Genomic DNA, 22,749 nt, shown 5'->3' on the forward strand with positions numbered 1-22,749 from the left:
AATGCTTAGCCAAAGCGTGGCATATAGTAAATACGCAGTAAGCACTAGTTATCAAAATGGCTGAGAAAATGACACAGAATCACGTAAATAAATGAGATTTTATTGTCTGAAAACACATGATTTGTTCCCAAAAGACTTCTTTTGGGAGATTGGCTAAATCGAGCAAATAATGCAACAAAAATCACCATGACGCTCGAACCGTCAAACTTCCTTTATCAGCTCCGACACACTGGCCACGCCTCCAGTCAGACAGGCCCCGCCCCTAGCCGCTGGCAGACCCCGCCCCTCGGGGGGTTCCTCCCCGGCCCCGCCCCTCCGGCCTAGCGCGCTCGCCCCGACCCCTACGCGCCTGCGCAGGGCAGGCCGCCGGCGGAGGCGATGAGGGTGCTGGTTCGTCGCTGCTGCGGGCGGCTGCCGGCCGGTGGCGGCGCGGGACGGAGGCCGAGCCCCCAGTGGCGAGCGCTGGCCGGGCTCGGAGGGTGCCCCGGCGGGGAGGACGGCCGGGGCGCTCGGGTCCGCGAAAGGCCGCCCTGGCGTGTGCTCTTCTTCGGCACGGACCAGTTCGCCCGCGAGGCGCTGCGGGCGCTGCACGCCGCCAGGTACCGGGGCCGGGGCTTGGGGGGGCCCGGCTGCTGGGGACGCCTATCTCGAGCCTCTGCGGGAGACCCCGAGGGTTTGGACTCCTTGTCAGGGAAAGCGGCGGCGCCGGAGAGTGTGGGCCCACATTTCGGCGTCTCCGGGCGCCCGGAAGGGGCGCCGCACCGGGCTGTCCGCCCTAGGGCGGCCCGGCGGGTCCCGTCTGGTCTACACCCCCCGCTCCGGGCCCTGTCTGTCCGTTCTTCAGGCGCTACCGGGCGCCCCGCGGAGCCAATCCCGTCCTCGCCGCTTTGCATACATCATCTCCGTCCAGTCCCACCACCTCCATGCACGTTTTGCCTGTAATGAAACCGGAGTTCAGAGAGGTTAAGCGATTGCCCAAGGTCATCAGCTGAGCTGATTGGGACTAAAATGGGGTCTGACTTCAAAGTCCCGTTTCCATTTCCTCGTACTGCTTCCTATTCATCTAACTTGTACCCTCCAATCCTTTGGGCTTCTTACGAGGTACTTGCATCCCTCTGCACCAAGGTCTCCTTTGCTCCCCATCTCCTCCCCAGTTTTCTGGGACTGAGATGAGGACGGAGTCCAAAAACGAACTGTTTCCAAATGAGTAGATTTATAGATCAGAACTGTTGGGTATACATTTAGTATTTCTAAAATTTAACAAACCTGGGAAAAAATTATTTGAGGTCCAACCTGTCCTGAAAGTCCATGGTAGGTGATGGTTATACCCGTGTATATCGCTCTGCGTACTTTCCCCCAACCTCCATTTTTTATCTCCCCACTCCGTTTTTTCCTGACGCACCCCCACGCTCGTTTCTGTCATCTCACTCCGTCAAGTCTTCCCTACAAATACTTCACGGCAACCCCTCCTATTGACTCCCTCTTCAATCTCCTTGTATCATATTCCTCCCTCCACACACTCCCCTCTGTACACGCACCCTGGAACACTGCCTTCACACTTGTTCGCTTTGCACATCCTGCATAATGCGCTCTCCACGTGCTGCCTTCCCCAGGTTGCCTCCCGCATCCCTCACTCTTGTATCCTGACCCTTATGCTGATGCTTCCCTTGGCAGCTCCACAACTCCTGCACTTTCTCTTTAGAGCCCTCCTATCTACTCCTTTCCTCCTAACTCCTTAACATGTGATGCAATACCTGCTAAATAAAGAAATGAACAGCCCCTGGGCACTGGAATACTACGCAGCAGGTAAAAAAAATGAGGTAGTGCTACATGAACTGCCATGGAATGATGCCCATGGTATATATTTTTGTTTGTTTTTTAAAAAACATTTATTGTTTGAATAACACATGGTTATGGTACAAAATTCAAAAGATTCAAAGGATATACAGTGAAAAGTTAGTTTCTTCCTCCTGTCTCCTAGTTCCCAGTTCTTCTCTTCAGAGACAGCCACTGTTTTCAGGTTCTTCTTCTAGAAATGTTCGATGCATATACAAGCAAATGTATATTTAACCCATTGTTTTAAAAGACTCACATAATAGCTTATATACCATCATGCACCACATAACAACATTTCGCTCAACGACGGACTGCGTATACAACGGTGCTCCCATGAGATGAGTACCATATAGCCTAGCTGTGTAGTAGGCTGTTCCATCTAGGTGTGTGTAAGTGCACTCTGTGATGTTTGCACAACAAGGAAATCGCCTAAGGACACGTTTCTCAGAACGGATCCCGTCACTTAGCGACACATATAGTGTTGTTAAGTGGGAAAAAAAAAAATCCAGAGCAGTATATATTATATCCTAATTGTGTAAAATGTCTGTACTATATATGTTTCTGTCTGCAAGGGGAAACTTCTAGAACCATGCTATCCAAAGAGTAGCCACTAGCCACATGTGGCTCTTCAAATTTAAAATTAAAATTAAATAAAAAATAAAAACTCAGTCTTTCACTTGCATTAGTTTTATTCATTTATCAGAATGCTTCCTGAATTTAATCCTAAAAACATTGTAGAGGTCTGTGAAGTAGTTTAGCTTTGAGTCATTGTCATACTACTCTCATATTTTCTTTCGTTCTTTCCAACTTAGGGAAAACAAAGAGGAGGAGCTAATTGACAAATTGGAAGTGGTCACAGTGCCCTCCCCGTCACCCAGAGGACTGCCAGTGAAGCAGTACGCTGTCCAGTCTCAGCTGCCAGTGTACGAGTGGCCAGACGTGGGGTCTGGAGAATATGATGTTGGAGTGGTGGCTTCCTTTGGCCGACTTTTGAGTGAGGCTCTTATTCTTAAATTTCCCTAGTAAGTTTTATTTATAAGGAGATAATGGAATAGAGACCTTGGTCTTTATATACAGACCTGGCATCTAAAGTGTAATAACTTGAACTCTAATTCTGCTTTCTTTAATATTTTCTCTTAAAACATTATATTAGTGGCATGAATTGTTAATCTTTATCGCTATCTGTGGGCTTTCACCCCCATCATTTAAATTCCGTATACTGTATCTGCTGACAACTCCCACATTTGTCCCTCCAGTTCAGATCTCGCCCTGAACTCCAGGCCCTGGATACCCCCTGCCTCCTCCACAGCTCTACTTGGATGTCTGATAGGCACCTTAGATGTGAGATGTCCAAAACTACATTCTTGAACTTTTGCCCAAAACCTGCTCCTCCCCAAATCTTCATCTAGTAAGTGGCAATTCCAGCCTTCTAGTTGAATGGACCCAAATCCTTAGTCATTCTTGATTCCTTATCCCACACCACGCATCCAGTCCATCAGGAAATCCTCTTGGCTCTGCCTTCGAAATCTGTCTAGAAATGGACTGTCTCTCATCACTTCCACTGTTGCTATTTCCATTGCTTCTGTCCTTGGCCCTCTCAGCCTTTTAACAGTCTAGGAGCCAAAGTGACCCTTTTGAAGCACAAGTCGGATCATGTCACTCTGCTCAGAATTCTCTGCTGGTTTTCCATCTCACTCAGAATACAAGTCAAAGTCCTTATATTGGCCTATAAGGACCTACCTACTTGGTTTGGTCCCCTGCTAGCTCTCTGGCCTCACCTCCTACTACTATTCCTCAGGTTCACTCCACTCCAGCCACACTGGCCTTCCTGCTGTGCCTTGAATGTGCCAAGCATTCACCTTGCTCGAGATCTTTGTGCTTACTGTTCCCTCTGCCTGGAAAGCTTTCTCCCATATATCTCTGTGGCTTATTCCTTTACCTCCTCATGTCTTGCCCAGGTGTCTTCTTATTGGTAAAACTTTCTTTGACCACTTTAAAATTGTAATCTCCCATCCAATACTCCTATCCCCTTTTCTGCTTTGTTTTTCTCCATAGCTGTTAGCACCATCTGACAAACTTTTTACATGTTTTGGTTTTTATTGCTTATCTCCACTCTTTGCACATAAGCTGCCTGAGGGCAGAATTTTTTTCTGTTTGGTTCACTGTTGCTTGTATCCCCAGCACTCGGAACAGTGCCAGCACGTGGATTGTGCTCAGTCAGTATTTGTTGGATGAATGAGCCTGGGCTCAACAGTGGAACTTAGAATATAAGACTCTTTCATATATGCACACTCTTAAGTGCATACTCATGCTGATGGAGACATCATTAAACTAATGACAGATTAGTAAATTATTTAAATTGCTCATTAATGGGTGATAAGTATATTGGGATAAACAGCAAAGGTGAATAGATCTTTTGATGGAGATTCAAGAAGCTTGTTTTAGGCATTCTGTATGCAAACTAAGTGAAGTGAGGATAATTATGTAACTAAACTATAAATATAATTTACATCATCCATGAGATGAACGATAGAGTTTGAATGGTTCTTCTCACATAGTTTCGTTTTTATTTAAAAACTTCCAGACATCATGAGCTTGTGTGGAACATCTTTGGAACAATGAATAGTTGTTCTTGCTCTGTTTTTAATTGAGTTTCATTGGTCTCTTATGGTAAGAGAGTGAACTTAGCTCTGGCTCCCTTTTCAGGTGGTACAAGCTAGAATTAACTGTTAGTGTTTCAAAATTTCTGGAAAGTTTAATGATGAAAAGTAGCATATTACTTTAGGTAGCAGTGACTAAGTGGTAAAGCCCACTTACATGCTAATTTCTGCCTTTTCTAACTCAGTGGCATATTGAATGTCCATCCCAGTTGCCTCCCGAGGTGGCGTGGTCCAGCCCCTATAATCCATACCGTGCTTCACGGAGACACAGTTACTGGAGTAACGATTATGCAGATCAGACCTAAAAGGTAAGAGCATAATTCTTTTCTTGAGACTTCTTGTGATTTTGAATGTTGGTATCAGTCTGTTTGGGGGGGAAATGGATGAATGGATGGTGCTCACCAATTTCTCCAGCTCCAGAGTCCTTCCTTGGCTTTTGTACCCTTTCTGTTTTTTCCTGGGTTCTAACATAAGCCATATGTGTTTTGGTATTTATGCAGTCTCTCTTTAAAGCCCTTGTGAAATTTTTAACTTGTTAATTGAAATAAATCCTATTAACAACTGGATTTCTATAAAAGACATTGTGTAAATGAGAGATGGATTTTTGTATATTAGTTATGAATTTTAGTTCTGCTGGCGTGGGTTTCTATGGTCAAACTATGGTCAAATAATTTTTGGAATCTAAAGTAAGAATATATTGTATATCAATGTGTAATATAATTGTCTTAAACATTTAATGTTTTTTATTTTACTTACAATCTAAGAAACAATTATTTAAAGTTGCTTCAGGAGTGTATTAAGCCTCTGCCTATTATTCACCTAATGTACCCCTAGAAACGAATAATTCAGGGGGCCGGCCCTGTGGCCGAGTGGTTAAGTTCGCACGCTCTGCTTCGGCGGCCCAGGGTTTCACCGGTTCAGATCCTGGGCACGGACCTAGCACGGCTCATCAAGCCATGCTGAGGCAGCATCCCACACAGCACAACCAGAAGGACCCACAACTAGAATATACAACTATGTACTGGGGGAGGCTTTGGGGAGAAGAAAAAAAAAAGATTGGTAACAGATGTTAGCTAAGGGCCAATCTTACAGGAAAAAGAAAAGAATAATTTTCAAGTTCACAAGAACAACTCAATATCTGGGACTTGCTTTAATTTACTTTAGAAAAAAAGAGAGTGGGGTAAATGAAACAAGAGTGGCAAAACTTTGATTATTTTAAAATCTGGGTGATGCGTATATGGAGATTCATTAGAGTAGTCACTCTGTTTTTGTGAATATTTGTGATTTTTCATAATCAATATTTTCTTAAAGTTCATAAGTTAAAAATAGAATTAACAGAACCACAAAGTTAAATATTCAAACTAAAGCAAATTTCTAAAAAAAGCTGGCAGCCACTATAGAGCTTGATGTAAAATGTACGATTTGTGGGAATACAAATACACTTGCACCTATATAATCATCAATGATTATAATCCAGGCAAAACTCTTATCCTTTTAGAAAGGAAATATAGAAAGAAATAATTAGGGATTTCCTAATGGGACTTCCTTGGAAAATAAGTTCTTTGCTCTAAGCTTTCATTATACAAATAGAATATTTCTTTCATACTATTTATTACTGATGGTAGCATTATCTATTATTGCAGTTAAATCCCTGATACCCAACTTTATACTTTTTCCTTGAGGAAAAAATAAGTGTAAAATCTAAGCACAGGCCAGATTTTACTCTCCCTCCTTTCATGCTGACATTTCTCCCTTGCTAATGGCTAACAGTCAAATTCGTGGCCAAGAGTAAACTATCCTTGTGGTATATAAACACTCATGTAGACAAACATTGTTAGTAAGAAATCGTCCCTAATCCTGTTATTATTTGCTTTTCCTTTTTTGGTAGGTTTGATGTAGGTCCAATTCTCAAACAGGAAACGGTTCCTGTGCCACCTAAGAGCACCGCGAAGGAATTGGAAGCCGTGCTGTCAAGACTGGGTGCCAACATGGTACAGTCCTCTGAGAGCCCACTGTTTTTTATTCATTTAGTAGGTTTCCTAAGTGGTTCTGATGAAAAGAGCAATTTTATGATATGTAATTTTAAGCTTCCTTTTTCCTTTTTAAGTGATTTCTATCCTTGGCTTCCTAAAAATTAGCTTGGTATTTGTGATCTCATGTAACTCTTTGAGAATTTACACAGAGTGGTTACCTAAAGGCTTTCAGATGAATCACGTGGTCCTACGTGGTCTCCTGCATTTCACAGTGAGGCCTTCTTTCTTCCCTGTTTCACTCTCCTTAGTCTCATAGACGGACCTTTCGTCCCTGTCAGAAGGCACCTATAGGGGCTGGCCCCGTGGCCGAGTGGTTAAGTTCATGCGCTCCGCTGCAGGCGGCCCAGTGTTTCGTTGGTTCGAATCCTGGGCGCGGACATGGCACTGCTCATCAGACCACGCTGAGGCAGCGTCCCACATGCCACAACTAGAAGAACCCACAACGAAGAATACACAACTATGTACCGCGGGGGCTTTGGGGAGAAAAAGGAAAAAATAAAATCTTTAAAAAAAAAAAAAAAAAAGAGCCTATAGCATTTTGTAAGTGACTCTTAGCTTTTGTCCCCACTTCTGTGCCTGTGTTCCAGTCATTTGCATCCATACACACTGGGATTCTGTTGACCCCCCAGCTACAAATGAACTCTGTGGCGTTTTGTAGCTCATTGAATCTGCAATACAGTGGGGTCTGAGTAAATGCTTAATGAGCAGATTAATGATTTTCATTTGAACTAGTTAATTTTCTGTAGAGGAAAACTTTCCCCCCAACTCCCCTCAGGAATGCTATTATAATAGTAGCTGTTGTTCACTGAGCACTGGTTTGTGTGCCAGGACTGTTCTAGATAGCTCTGTAGGCTTATTTTTTTACCTTCTCAACAAACCTTTGAGGTAGCTGTTGCTGTGAACTGTTTTACAAATGATGGCATTGAAGGCCACAGACAAGTAACATAACTTTCCCCCAATGACACAGCCAGTAGGTGGTGGAACTGGGATTTGAACCCGGAACTGTGTGACTCCAGAGCACACTCTTCTTCTGTGAGGCTCCTCTGCCTTCTCCCCTGCGGGGTGCGAGTGTGGATAGCTGCGGGTAAGGCTGTTCTGACACTGAAGGCTCGCACAGTCAGGCAAAGCTCAGCGTCCTCTGGAGGCAGATCAGTGACCTGAACTCTGCAGAGACCAACATCGCCACTAAAGCTCTACCCAGCAGACACGCATCCTCCCAGCTTAAGCCAGTTTACTGCCTTATCTGCCACCCAGCTCTTTTAAAGCTGTAGCTCATTTCATGGTACTGAATTGCAATGTATTTCTGCTTTTGTTCTTTTTATCTTGAATATATAACGTTCTCCTTTTTTAGCTTATTTCAGTTTTGAAAAATTTGCCTGAAAGTTTGAGCAACAGAAGGCAGCAGCCAACTGAGGGGGTGACACATGGTGAGTAAGGGCTGCAGATTCTTACCTCTTCCCTAAGGTTTGTTTTTCCTGATAGCATCTGAACACTGTGCCTGCTTCACTTGCAATTTCCCTTGATTTTGACTGACGACTGAGTGCCCACTTGTGTGCCCTTTTCCAAAGAATGGTTGGGAAGCTCTCTTTGTCCCTCCTAACATGTAGCCTTTTGAAAGATTGGAAATTTTTTCCTATTCTTCATATTGAAAAGTACCAAACATAGAGATAAAAGACAGTGAATACCTGTTTCACCCAGAGTCAACAATTATTAATATTTGGTCCTATTTTCTTTCTCTCTATATATATGTGGTTTATTTAGTATATATTTTTAAATTTCTCCTTAACCATTTAGAAGTATGCATCATGACCTTTCATCCCTAAATACTTCAACATACATCTTTTAAGAAAAATGTCCAGTTCCCTAATAGCATTTAATATCTAGTCCACATTTAAATTTTCTTAATTGTCTAAAACATATTTTATAGCTGTATATTTTTTCAAACTAGGATATAATTGTAATTAATTGTTATGTCTCTTTAGTCTCTTTAAACTAGAGTAATTCCTCCACTGTTTTTTTTCCCTCCATGTCATTGACTCTTTGAAGAGCTCAGGCCAGTTGTCTGTTTCCTTCTAGTGTTGTTTAACTTGTTTTTCTATCCCTTATATTTCCTGTGAGTTGGAAGTTCTAAAAGGTTGATTGGATTCAGGCTTAAAGTTTTTGGAAAGAATATTTCGTAGATGATAATTGTGTTTTAGTGATATTTGTGCCAGTTTGTTTTTAATTTTAAGGATTGCTTTTTACTTTTATCTATGATTTTATTTCTTGAATATGTAAACCATTTACATGATTCAGAAGCTAAAACTGGTTAAAAGGATATACTCAAAGAAGTCTCTCCCCTGTCTCCTCCAGGCTTAGGATGTCACATCAGTAAGCCATGATGCCAGATTGCATCAAGGCTAGTAAGCTAAGTTTGCTCACCTAGCTGAGGTGGTGATCACCAGATCTTTCCAGTGTAAAGATGTGTTTCTCCCTTTGCAATTGGCAGGTAATCTGTGGGGTACTTTAGCACCATGCAAATATCCTGTTCCCTAACAACCTTTCACATCACAATTTTAGCATGGATTGATGCTCCTTCCCTGAATGAATTATTTCATTAGAGATTGCAAAATGGTGATTTTCTAATTCCTTTTACTTTACTAGTTGGCATTGCTCTGTAAAGAAGAACTTTTCCTCATCAATTGATGAATTTTAGTTCATCCTAAAATGACAGAATAATTGTTTAAGCCTTTCTCTAATTACCAATTTTTAGAGTAAGGAGTTGGTGCCACAATTGCCTTCAATTATGGGTAAACAAGTTTTTTTAATTATCATTTGACTCGTGGATTCTCCTTTATTGTGTTTTACAGTTAGTTACATTCATAATGCTTATGCTGCTCAAGTAGTCCCAGATTTAGCCAGTGGGAGCCCCTTAAAGTTGGCTCCTGCATCTTTTTGACACTTCTCCACGCCAATTAGTTTTTGAGTGCTTTCTTGCTTTCTATTATAAGATGTCCCAGGCTCACCTTGTAAATTCTCTGTCCTCTGTTGGAATCAGCCATCTCTCCCTTGTTCATTTTAGTGGGGGGTGGTATTTAGAAACTATCTCGTACAACAATGTGTTCCAAGATAAGGTGACAATGGACAAGGCTAGGCATTATATTTTTTAAATAATACTTGAGTTCATATTGTTACTGATTCAAAGTTTAAATTACAGAGTTTTTCTTAGAGTATTTTCTCTTACACTGAATATCTTTTTTTGTATTAATACTAACCTATTTGTTTAATTGCTAAGCATAAAATAGTTTGAAAATTATGCCACCAATATTACTACAAAAAGTAAAACTACTGAGTAAGATTTAAGATTTCTCTGCAGGTTTTTTTGTCCTTAGAATATATCCTGCTAAGATTATGCAGTCAGAGTACTGTGTTCAAAACTTTCTGGAGACAATTCTTTTTTCCATGTGGTTTTGTTATCTAGTTTGATATATACTTAGGTTTATTTTTTTCCATTTGTGTTTAATTTTCAGAGTTGCTTTTTTCCTCTCTGATTAAATTTAATTTTTTGAACATGTAAAATATTTACATGATTCAAAAGTTAAAATTTGAGAAGGTGAACTCAGAGAAGTCTCTCGTCTATCCCTATCTCCTCCAAGCCTGTTTCCCTCCTTCTCTGGGTCAGTATTTTCCTTAGTTTCTGATTTCACCTTCTAGTTGGTTCTTTTTATCAAAATTAGCAAAAACACATTTTTAAGCAGATTTTTCTTTTCTTCCACAAAAGGTGGTATAAAATGTACACTCTTTTGTACCTTTCTTTCTTCACTCAGTGGTGTATCCTGGAGATCAGTTCCTATCAATAAGAGATTTCCCCCGTTCTATTTTTATGGTGGTCTAGTTCTCATTTGTGTGCATATATCATAATTTATTCAACAGAGCCCCTATTTATGGGCATTTGTGTCCAGTCTTTTGCTATTTCAAATAATGCCATTAAAAATAACTTTATGCATGTTACTTCCTAATCAAATAGATAAGAAACTGCATCTTGGAGTAGTTTTAATGTATATTACTTCTGTGAGGGGGGTTAGGATCTTTTCATATGTTTAAGGACTATTTGCATTTCTTTTTTCTGGGAACGGTTTATTATATCCTTTGACAATTTTCCTATCAGATTTCTTGATCTTTTTCTTCTCAGTTTTTAGGAGTACTTTATATAATAGATATAAATAAATCTATATAATAGATATAAAGTACTCCTAAATATAATCTAATTATATTAATATTATTATAAGATTACATAAATGTATATTTACAGATTTATATCTATATAAGCAGATACAGAGCACTGTAATACAAATTTTAAAAAGTACTTTCAGTTTGTCATTTGCTTTTTGACTTGTGACATTTTTTTTGTCTTGAAAAAGTTTTTTATGTAGTCATATTTATCATTCTTTTCTTTAATTACTTCTGTATTTTGAGTCATTGTTCAGTCATTTTTCTACTCCCAGGTTATAAAGAAATTCACCCATGTCTTCTTCTAGTACTTGTATGATTTATTTATTTACCTTTATATTATGGAAAGTTTCAAACATATTCAAAAGTTGAGGAAATAATATAATGAATTCTCTTGTATCTGTTCTTCAGCATCAATACTTATTAATTCATGGACATGGAACCTGATATTCATTCTTGCTATTGGCTTTATCTTGTAGCCCCTAAGATTTCTGCTGGTACCAGCTGTATAAAATGGGAGGAACAAACGTCAGAGCAAATATTCAGACTTTATCGTGCCATAGGAAATATAGTAAGTTCGAAGTCACATTGCAGTTTTACCTAAGAGAGTGTGTGTGTGTGCGCGTGCACGTGTGTAATTCACCTTTGAAATATTTTTATTCAGGAATGAATCTCATAAACTAAACCTAAGAATCCTGAAATTCATTTTTTTAAAAAATGGCTATTTTTTTAATGTGGTAAAATATACATAACATAAAATTTACCATTTTAACCATTTTAAGTGTATCGTTCAGTGGCATTAAATAAATTCACGTTGTTTTATAACCATCACCGCTATCCCCAGAACTTTTTCATTTTCCCAAATTGAAACTCTGCCCATTAAACAGTAACTCCCATTCCCCCTCCCCATAGTCCCTGATGAATTCTATTCTACTTTCTGTATCTATGAGTTTGCCTGTTCTAGGTACCTCATGTAAGTGGAATCGTACAGTATTTGTGCTTTTGTGTCTGGCTTATCTCACTTAGCATAGTGTCTTCAAGGTTCATCCATGTAGTGCTATGTATCAGAATGTCATTCCTTTTTAAGTCTGAATAATATTCCATTGTATGTATATACCTCATCTTGTTTATCCATTCATCTGTCGATGGATGTTTGGATTGTTTCTACCTTTTGGCTGTTGTGAATAATGCTGCTATGAACATTGGTGTACAAGTTTCTGTTTGAGTCACTACATTCAGTTCTTGTGTATCTGATATTCACTTAAAAAATATTCTTCAAACTTTAAGTTTTTGGAATTCACAAATCACTTTCAAATACATATTTTGCAGTTTCCCATAACCAAGTTCTATTATCCCATTTCATAGATTAAGGGAATGAAAATGAAGTGACTAACAGGGGTACCTAGTCACTAACTAATGAACTTAAATCGTCTAAGTCCTAATCCCACGCTTTTTCCAGTCTGTCTTTCTGCCTATGGCCCATGTTTTATAATTGAATTCTTAAATCCTTGATTACCACATATGGTACACAAAGTGGAGTTGTAATGTAACAACTCATTAAAATATCTGAGTTAAATTCTCAATTCTTTTGACAAATTTATTGGCTTTTTTCCTTCATGTTGGTGGCCTCTTGTATTGTTTAAACTCTGGGTCTAGCTTGTGTGGGTTTTTAATGGCCCTTCCCTGTTATTAATGTTGGGTAAAATGGAGAACTGCTGTTGAATATTTGTAGCATGCCAAGTTCTTCAGTGAGGATCACAATTGCATGTTGTGGGTATTATCCCATTTTAAGTTGAGGAAATTGAGCCTTAAAGTAGATACTCAGTGAATGGTTATGGAATGTTGTTCAAGGTTACATTGCTAATTAGTGAGAGTCAAGCTTTGAATCAGAACTGTGTGACTTCAAACCTTGTACTTTTCCTGCTACAGCAGAATGGCATAGGGAAAGCAACTTGGGACTTTACAGCCAGACAGAGCTGGGTTCCAGCTTGTCTCTGCTACTTCCTAACTTTGTAGACTTGGGAAGGGTACTTAACTTCCGAGCTTTAGTTTGTTCATTGGGAAATTAGGGCTGATATAATGTATATAAAACATCTAGTACAGTATCTGGCACAGAGTAAGTACTCATTAAATGATACCTATTATTATTCTTTTATCCATTAAACTAAATAGTTATTAAAGGCCTATTATGTGTCAGACACTGTTCTAGGTGCTAGAGATACAGATGGTGTAGGAAGAAAGACAATAAATAAGCAAATAAATAAGAAATAGTGTGATAAGTTCCTTGATGAAAATTAAAATAGGATAATTTGGGGCGCTGGCCCCATCGCCGAGTGGTTAAGTTTGAGTGCTCTGCTTTGGTGGCCCAGGGTTTCGTCAGTTCGGATCCTGGGTGCAGACATGGCACCACTCATCAGGCCATGCTGAGGCAGCATCCTACATGCCACAACTAGAAGGACCCACAACTAAAATATACAACTATGTACTGGGGGGATTTTGGGAGAAAAAGCAGGGAAAAAATAAAAGAAGATTGGCAACCGTTGTTAGCTCAGGTGCCAATCTTAAACAAAAAAATAGGATAAGGTGATAGACTAACTGAAGGTTATTTTAGACTGGATAGATGGGGAATACCTCTCTGAACTGACATTTAAGCTGTCATCTGAAAGACGATAGCAACCAGCCATGCCAAGATCAGGAAAAGGGCATTCCAGGCAGAGGGAGCAGGTAGTATGAAATCCAAGGTAGGCTAATCCAGATAAAAACATCACAAGAAAAGAAAACTATAAGTCAATATCCCTTATGAATATAGAGGCAAAAATCTTCAAACAACATATAAAAAAGGACTATACACCATGACCAAGTGGTATTTATCCCATGAATGCAAGGTTGGTTCAGCATACAAAAAAATCAATCAATATAATACACCATATTAACAGAATAAAGGACAAAAGCCACATAATTGTCTCAATAGATGCAGAAAAAGCATTTGAGAAAATCCAGTACCCTTTCAAGATAAAGATTCTGAACAAATTAAGAATAGGAGGGAACTTCCTCAACCTGATAAAGAACATCTACCAAAAAATCCACAATTAACATCATATTTAATGGTGAATGACTGAAAACTTTCCCCCTAAGATCAAGAGCAAGAGAAAGATGTACTGGAGGTTATAGCCAGGGCAATTAGGCAAGAAAAAAGAAACAAACGGTAACCAGATTGGAAAGGAAGAAGTAAAACTATCTGTGTTTGAAGATGATGTAATCTTACGTAAAGAGAATGATAAAGATTCCTAAAAGATAAGAGCTAATAAACAGTAAAGAAGACCTAAATAAATGGAAAGACCTCCGTGGTCATGGATTGGAAGACTTAATATTGTTAAGATGGGACTATTCCCCAAATTGATCTACAGATTCAACACAATTTTTATGAAAATCCCAGTTGACTTGTTTGCAGAAATTGACAAGCTGATCCTAAAATTTGTATGGAATTGCAAGAGGCCCAGAATAGCCAAAAAATCTTGACAAAGGAGAACAAAGTTGGAGGACTCACATTTCCCGATTTCAAAACTTACTAGAAAGCTACAGTAACGAGGACAGTGTGGCAGTGGCATAAAGATAGATGTATAGCTCAATGGGATAGAATTGAGAGTCCAGAAATAAACCCATACATTTATGGTCAGTTGATTTTTGACAAGGGTGCCAGTACAATTTGATGAGGAAACAACAGTCTTTTCAACACATGATGCTTGTACAACTGGATATCCACAATCAAAAGAATCGGTTTGGACCCCTACCTCACACCACATACAAAAATAAACTCAAAATATGTCAGAGACCTAAGTGTAAGAGCCAAAACTATAAAACTGTTAGAAGAAAACAGGGATAAATCTTCATGACCTCGAAGTAGGCAGTGGTTCTGGATGTGATGCCTCAAGCATAAGCAACCAAACTAAAAACTGAACTTCAAAATTAAAAACCGTTGGGCTTCAAAGTACACTATCAAGAAAGTGAAAAGGCAACCCACAGAATAGAAGAAAATATTTGCAAATCATATATCTGATAAGGGTCTAGTATCCAGAATATATTAAAAAACTTAACAGCTGTACAGTAAAAAAGACCATCCAATTAGAAAATGCTCACAGGATCTGAATAGACATTTCTCTCAAGAAGATATACAGATGGACAATAAGCACATGAAAAGGTGGTCAACTTCAGTAGTCTAGAGAAATGCAGATCAAAAGTGTCCTGAGACACTACTTCACATCCATTAGGATGGCTATAATTTAAAAAACAGACGACAACAAGTATTGACAAGGATGTGAAGAAATTTGGAACTCTCATACATTGTTGGTGGGAACATAAAATGGTGCAGCCACTTTGGAAAACAGTTGACAGTTTCTCAACGTTAAACACAGAGTTACTTTCATACATAATGATCCTTATCTTCTGCAGTTCACCTTTCCTCTCCACTGAGAAAAGCTTGTGCAGTAACAGAATGAGTACTTATCTTGGAGCCAGAAGGTGAGAGTTGATTCCTGGAGCTACCATTTACTAACCAAGAGCAATACCCTTATCTTCTCTGAGCTTCTGCTTTCTTACCTCTAAAATAGGGTTAATGAGCATGCCCACAACTGTCAAGATCAAAGGAGATAAACGGTGAATTTAAATCCCTGCCAACATATGATTTGGACAAGTAATGATGGTAGACACTGAAATGACTATATTCTCGCCATCATTTTCCCTTCTGCAATGCTCTGATGATAAGGTGAAGATGAGCTTTACCTCCTCAAGAACAAGAACTGCATATTCTGATTATATACCTAGCATATTTATCACTCTCAGTAAATATAAATCTTTTTTTAGTCAGTAAACATGTTTCAAAAATATTTTGAGTTCTGTGAAAGAAAAAAGTTACACATATGAAAATCATTTCATAATTTTTATTCGGAGCAGGTAAAGAAAAATAAATCAGCAAGTTATTGAAGAGGATACTGTACCAACAGAAGATGTTGTACCAATCTCCTCTTCAATATTGACAGATGTAAGGTTATGAACACTTGTGAACTTTTCAAATTTAATTTTTTTGATTTAATGTTCAAATATTTGCAACCACTTAACTCTTCTAGAAATTAAATGTCTTCTTTAAGGAATCTCATAAAAAAGCACTGAGCTGATAATGAGAAAACACAGATTCTGATCCTTGGCTCTGCCACTAACTACCTGGGTCTCACCTGGGAAAACACCTGCATTTCTCTGGGCCTCACTTTCGTCATCTATGAAATAGAAGATTGAATGAAAGTCTGAAAATAAATGTATTTAACTCAGAAATGTGACAGGACTTATTTCCTGGCATGTGTTAATTTTTATTAACAGTTAAAATCAAGTTGCAGGGTGTCAGGTATACTGGAAATGTGTTATGTGATAAAGGTGGCATTTCATACCGGGGGAAGGGGAGATGGATTAGCCAGTAAATAACATTGGGACAGCAGGTTAGCCATGAGAGGCCTACCTTTTAAAATGAAAATAAAATCTCGGGGGATCAAGAATTTAAATGTGAAAAAACAAAACCACAAAGGACTGGGGAAAAACACAGTTGAATACTTTTTTATAATATTTAATAAAGTGAGGCGTGGGCCTTTTTTTAAAATTTTTTTTTCTGCTTTTTCTCCCCAAGTCCCCCTAGTACATAGTTGTATATTTTAGTTGTGGGTCCTTCTAGTTGTGGCATGTGGGACGCCACCTCAGCATGGCCTGACGAGTGGTGCCATGTCCGCGCCCAGGATTCGAACCAGTGAAACCCTGGGCTGCCGAAGCAGAGCACGAGAACTTAACCACTCGGCCAAGGGGCCGGCCCATTGGAGTAGGTCTTTTTAAGCATGACATGAACCACTGAGGCCATGAGAGAAAAGAGTGATAAATATCACTCCATAAAAATAAAAAACTTAGACATGGAAAAAAAAATTACTGCACCCAAGTTCAAAAGTCAACATACTGGAAGAATATTCGTAATACATCCAAGAATTAAAGGGCTTATTTCCTAAAAATATAAAACACTTTTGCAAATTAATAAGAAAGAGATGAACAACTCAGTTTGTTTTTCTTTTAAACGGGTAGAGGGTATAAATAGGCAGTTTTCAGAGAAATAAATAAAATGTGCAAGAAAATATATGCAATGCTCCTTGGCCCCACTAATAATAAACAGCAATAGGTTGTCTTTTTCTTTTTTCTCTTAGCAAGGCAGTTTAACAATAAAATGTTGATGCTCTTTAAACTAGGTAGTCTACTTTAAAAAAACCATTATTCTCCAGAAATGTAAAAGTCCTCAAAGGTATATCTACCAGGCTATTTATTAGCACATTTAAAAATTTTATAATAGCAAGAAATTGAAAATGACTGAAATGTCCATCATAAAGGTATTGGTTACATAAACTATGGTACAGTCATAAAATGGAATGCTGTGCAGCAGATAAAAAGAGTGAAATAGATAAGCACGTACTGATGAAAAGGAGCCCATGGTTTATGGTTAAGTAAAAAGAGTTCCTTGCAGAACAGTATGTTCTAGATTTTTGAAATAATCTTTGTAGAAAAAATACAAGGAAATACACATCAAACTGTTAACAGTGGTTACCTCTGGGAATAGGAGTACAGAATACTTTGACTTTCTAAATTTTTTTAAACATAATTGCTGTAATGCTTGCATTTTTTTATAATGAACATATATTTTTAATTAGAAATATTAATAAAGATATAAACATTGATTTTAAAAGTGTTTAAGATCTTACAAATCTTGGAGGCTGATGTAGAGGATCATGTTTATGTGCTGTTCCATAAGATTCAGAGACTGAGTTCCAAATTCATCTTTAATTGGGAGAGAAATCAGACCAGATTAACACAAAATAGTAGTTGAAAAGGGTTTGGGGGCTGAATGTATTTCTTTATCACACCTTCTTTAATTTTGTTTGCAGATTCCGTTGCAGACACTCTGGATGGATAATACCATTAAACTCCTGGATTTGGTAGAAGTTAATAGTTCAGTCCTCACTGGTACTAACTTTTGAATAGCTGACATGGAAAATGTTTTCACTATAGTGTATTTGAAAATGTGTCTTTTACCATAGGTCACACACTAAAAATAAGGATTCTTTTAGTTTGTTTCAGTTCAATAATGATAATGCTTTACGTTCATTTATTGTCTTACTCTTTGCAGTGTCCATTCACATGTATTTTCTCATTTAATCATAAGAACCTGGGAAGTAGGCAGAGCAGTGGTACTATCTCATTTTAAGATCTGTGATTTCTTACATTAAGATTTTCAGGGAGTGCAAAATGACTTGGTTAGTTTCACTCTGGTGAATATCATAATGAAAATCTCTGGGAAGCTCAGCGAGAATCTTAGGCCCAGGTGTAGCATTCGTGACACAGATCCATTCTGAGGCCTAACAGTGCCCTCCCAACATGGTGGACTGAAGGACTCTGAGCCACAGAGGGAACTGGCATAGTTCAGAGGGTGTCCGAGTTCCTCAGGATCTAGGAATTGGGACTGATTTGGTCATGGATTGGAAGGGCCACCTTAGATCCTAAGCCTCCTGTATCTCTCTCTAGGAGGGAGACAGTTCTTTCCCCAAAATGGTCAAAACTTCAAGATTCAACATTTTAGGTTGATCTCTGGGAGACTGGGTGAAGGACTCATAGCTTCTTACGTGTACAGAAAGCTTCCCTTTGGGTTCGAGGTACACACAGAGCACCATGGCTCCATCATTAAGTTTTGGATTACAAAGTCGGGGCATCAGCAGATGTGTCTTCTCCAGCATTAGTACTGCTTCCCATGATGTTTTGATTTTTAAGAAGTGCCATGAAATTGCATGATTATTTATTCTCTCTCTCATATCTTTTTTATTTTTCCCCCATTCTTTAGATCCAAAATTAACAGGACAGGCTGTTATTCCAGGATCGGTGATATACCACAAACACTCACAGAAACTGCTGGTTTGTTGTAAGGTACATTCTCCTTTAGTTTCAAATTATCATACTTGTTGTACTGAGTTTATAGTTTATATTATTTATCATTTTTAGTTGGGACTTCACTCAACTGCCTGTCCACCAGATTGAGCCAACGGACAGTTTAATTTTCTTAAGAAATAGTAGAATCTCTAGTATAATGTTTTGAAAGTGCTGTTTTGCCAAGGCATTATTATTACTCAAACAATGAAAGAATATTCAATAACTTTAGTGCTGTCTTAAAAGAAACCTGAATATTCTCAGTAATCCAATTTAACAACCTCTTATTAATAGTGTTGTTTAATTAACGTCATCTTGTTAATATGACGATCATAAAAGATACTGACGTCCTATCGAAGTGTCTAGCTGAATTACTGCAGTGCATGTATCCTACTTACTGTTGAACAGTGGTTAGGAGATTTCTTAACTATTTAAAATGACTTTAAACCATTATTGTTTCATAACACCATGGCATTGTCCTGAGAAGTATTCCACAATCCTTCCATTTCCTGGGTATTTTCCTTCATGCAGTGTTTATGTGCAATATTCCATGCTCAGGAAAGTATATTTAAAATGTGTGATAGATTGATCTGAGCTACACAGACTGTAGATACAGAACTCCTACATCAACCTCCCTTCATCTCTCCAACTTATTCTGGAACAGCGTTGGGTGTGTATGTCTTGCTGTCCTTGTCTGTGGCTGTATATATCTGTATTGCAAATCTGGAGTTTGCTGTCAGAGAAGAAGCTGGGGTTGTCTGAACATGCGAGTTTGAGTCCCCCAGGTGTGTCACCTCAGACAAATCACTCACCCTCTCTGGGCATGAGTTTTCTCTTCTAAAATCAGTTTTCTCTGGGGGTGATATTGGATGTGCCTGCTTTTTAGAACGGCTGTATTTTGATGACCAGTAACAATAAGATACTTGGACATACTCTGAAAACCATAAAGCACTCTGGAAATATAACATACCTTCTTATTCTGCTCCCTTTGTGTTTAAATAGGCTTATATAGGTCTGCACATTTGTTATCACTCCTTGGTAATAAACTTTGAGAGTCAAAGAATCATATATGTCACTTAGTACTGTGCTATCTGCAGCTAGGCTATAGTAAAGATTTGTTGGTTTATTTGTTTTCACATTAAAAGTTTTGTAAACTAAAATTTACCACCAGTTTTGCCACCACTGCCTGTTCACTATTTGTCTTTTGCCCTTTAGGATGGCTGGATTGGTGTTCGATCAGTGATGCTCAAGAAAACACTAACAGCTACTGATTTCTACAACGGATATTTGCACCCCTGGTACCAGAAAAATTCCCAAGCTCAACCAGGCCAATGCAGATTTCAGACTCTCAGACTTCCAACAAAGAAGCAGAAAAAAAAATTGTTGCTATGCAACAGTGCATTAAGTAGTTAGGAAGAAGATGGACAAGAACCTACTACATATTTGTAATTTATTAAAAGCCTTATTTATAAGGAATTACCTTTACTTGCAAAGAAGATGACACTGTTGGCGGAAGAGAAGATTATTGTCAAAGATGAATTACCTCACTTTCCACTTTTTGTTTAACAGTAGTTAAAAACAGCTTTTTCTATTTGAATGACAAAAGAAGCTTTAAATAAAATTTTTATCTATAATATCAAACTCAAGGAGATTGCATCTTTCCCTAAAAGCAAGTGCAGCTAACTGGTATGCTCATATATACTGAAGAGAGGTTCTTTTAAAAAGTGCACCTGTGGGGGCCAGCCCCATCGTCTGGTGGTGAAAGTTCCATGTGCTCCACTTTGGCAGCCCAGGTTTGCAGGTTTGGATCCCGGGCGTGGACATACTGCACTCATCAGCCATGCTTTGGAGGCATCCCATAAACAAAGTAGAAGAAGATTGGCACAGATGTTAGCTCAGGGTGAATATTCCTCACAAAAAAAAAATTGCACCTATTAAATTTTTACCATTAACTGTTATCATTTCAGCAGTATTTAATCTACATTTCTGATTTTCAACAAGTAGTAAAGTCAGCTGTTTAAATTTATCTACCATCTAGTTCTCATCAAGTATTAAGCATACATAATATTTAATACTCTGTCACATTGATCTGTACTATAAATTCACATTTTACATCTAGGTTTTCTTTTTTTTTTTAAAAGGTTTTATTTTTCCTTCTTTTTCTCCAAAGCCCCCTAGGACATAGTTGTATATTTTAGTTATGAGTCCCTCCAGCTGTGGCATGTGGGACACCACCCCAGCATGGCCCGATGAGCGGTGCCATGTCCGTGCCCAGGGCTGCCGAAGCAGAGCGCATGAACGCAACCACTCGGCCACAGGGCCAGCCCCCTGGGTTTTCTTAAAGTAGGAAGATGCAGACATTCTTCAACTTAGGTGTGCAGTAAAGGTTATTGAGCATCTGGTCTGTGCAAACTCATCTTCTGTGTCTCCAAGAAAGTCAAGCACTTCTGGAGAAGGAAGGAGGTGCAATGGACAGTTACATATCAGCTTTTCCTGCCTAGACTCTTATCAGTTAAAATCTTTCTCCAGGGGCCAGCCCCGTGGCCAAGTGGTTAAGTTCGCACACTCCACTTTGGTGGCCCAGGGTTTCGCTGGTTCAGATCCTGGGTGCGGACATGGCACCTACATACTACATAGTTGTATATTCTAGTTGTAGGTCCTTCTGATTGTGCTGTGTGGGATGCCACCTCAGCATGGCTTAATGAGCGGTGCCATGTCCACACCCAGGATCCAAACCACTGGAACCCTGGGCCGCCGAAGTGGAGCGCACAAACTTAACCATTCGGCCAGAGGCCAGCCCCCAAATTGAATCCTATTTATCAATCCTATTTATTGAACATTTGCTGTGTAACTAGCCTTTATGCTGGTTGCTGGAGATTCAGAGATTAAATAATATTTGGTATCTTAAATCTACTCTGGAGGCAAATATGTAAGCAACTAGACTGTTATAAATGCCATAATGGAGGGATAATGGAAGCATTAAGGGAGTCCCCTCAAGGGAGTCAATGCAGACTTTCCAGAGGTAAAGCTGAATCTGAGATTCCAAATGATGGGTTCACTATGCACACTAAGGCCTGGAAGGGCATTCTAGTATGTGCAGAGGCAAGGAGGCATAAAAGAACACTATCTTACAGGGGGTTTTGGTAATGTGGTTCCTAAACTGGGTGGTGGGAGCATGATTGCTTTTTATTATCATTCTTTAAGCCATAAATTTGCTATAGATTCTCTTTAATGTATAAGCTAGTTAGATACTTAACATATGTATATGTAGCTGACCAGGGAAAAGCTAACAATGGATCATGGAAGAGAAACAAACATGTTAAACATGAGAAAAAAGAGCACAGTGTTTTGAAGAAACTGGAAGAGTTAATATGACAGGGAGAGGATGATGGAGTTGACGCTGGAAGAGCAAGACTGGAAGGTCAGATCATGGAGTGCTTTGAAAACCATGAGAATTTGGACCTTTGTTTTGTGTGCAATAGACTTAATCAGGGAAGTGACATGACCAGATTTGCATTTTGGAAAGTTAACTTTGGTAGTGGGATGGAAGGTAAGATTGGAGGTAAAACCTGGGGCAGGAAGATCTGTTGGAAGGTTAGAAATGTGGCGATCTGAACTACAACAGCTGTTATGGGGCTGGGGAAAAATTATTTAAAAGATTTTTGTTGTGGAAGTGAGAACTTGGGTTATCAGTTGGGTATTTTATTCTTATAGAGAGTTCTGGCTCCACCACTGATTAGTTCCTTGATCTCTAACAAGTCATTAACATCACTGAACTTCAGTTTCCTCATATGTGAAATGGGGCTATAGATAAAAAACAAATATGGGGCCAGCCCCGTGGCCGAGTGGTTAAGTTCTCGCGCTCCGCTCCAGCGGCCCAGGGTTTCGCCGGTTTGGATCCTGGGCATGGACATGGCACCGCTCATCAAGCCATGCTGAGGCAGCGTCCCACATGCCACAACTAGAAGGACCCACAACTAAAAATATACAACTGTACCGGAGGGCTTTGGGGAGAA

The 22,749-nt window shown here is 39.2% G+C and overlaps 1 protein-coding gene across 1 annotated transcript; it reads left to right on the top strand.

Moving 5' to 3' along the window:
• The first annotated feature begins 340 nt into the window (after positions 1–340).
• Positions 341–20,374, top strand: MTFMT (mitochondrial methionyl-tRNA formyltransferase). Its single transcript, XM_008535956.2, is given in 10 exon segments — positions 341–599; positions 2,649–2,858; positions 4,682–4,804; positions 6,385–6,487; positions 7,881–7,956; positions 11,218–11,309; positions 17,701–17,779; positions 18,651–18,733; positions 19,949–20,111; positions 20,114–20,374. Coding segments are annotated over 10 exon segments (1,179 nt in total). The 5' UTR covers positions 341–378; the 3' UTR covers positions 20,143–20,374.
• The last annotated feature ends 2,375 nt before the right edge of the window (positions 20,375–22,749 follow it).

The sequence above is a fragment of the Equus przewalskii genome, chromosome 1, assembly GCF_037783145.1.
Source record: "Equus przewalskii isolate Varuska chromosome 1, EquPr2, whole genome shotgun sequence".
NCBI lineage: Eukaryota > Metazoa > Chordata > Mammalia > Perissodactyla > Equidae > Equus > Equus przewalskii.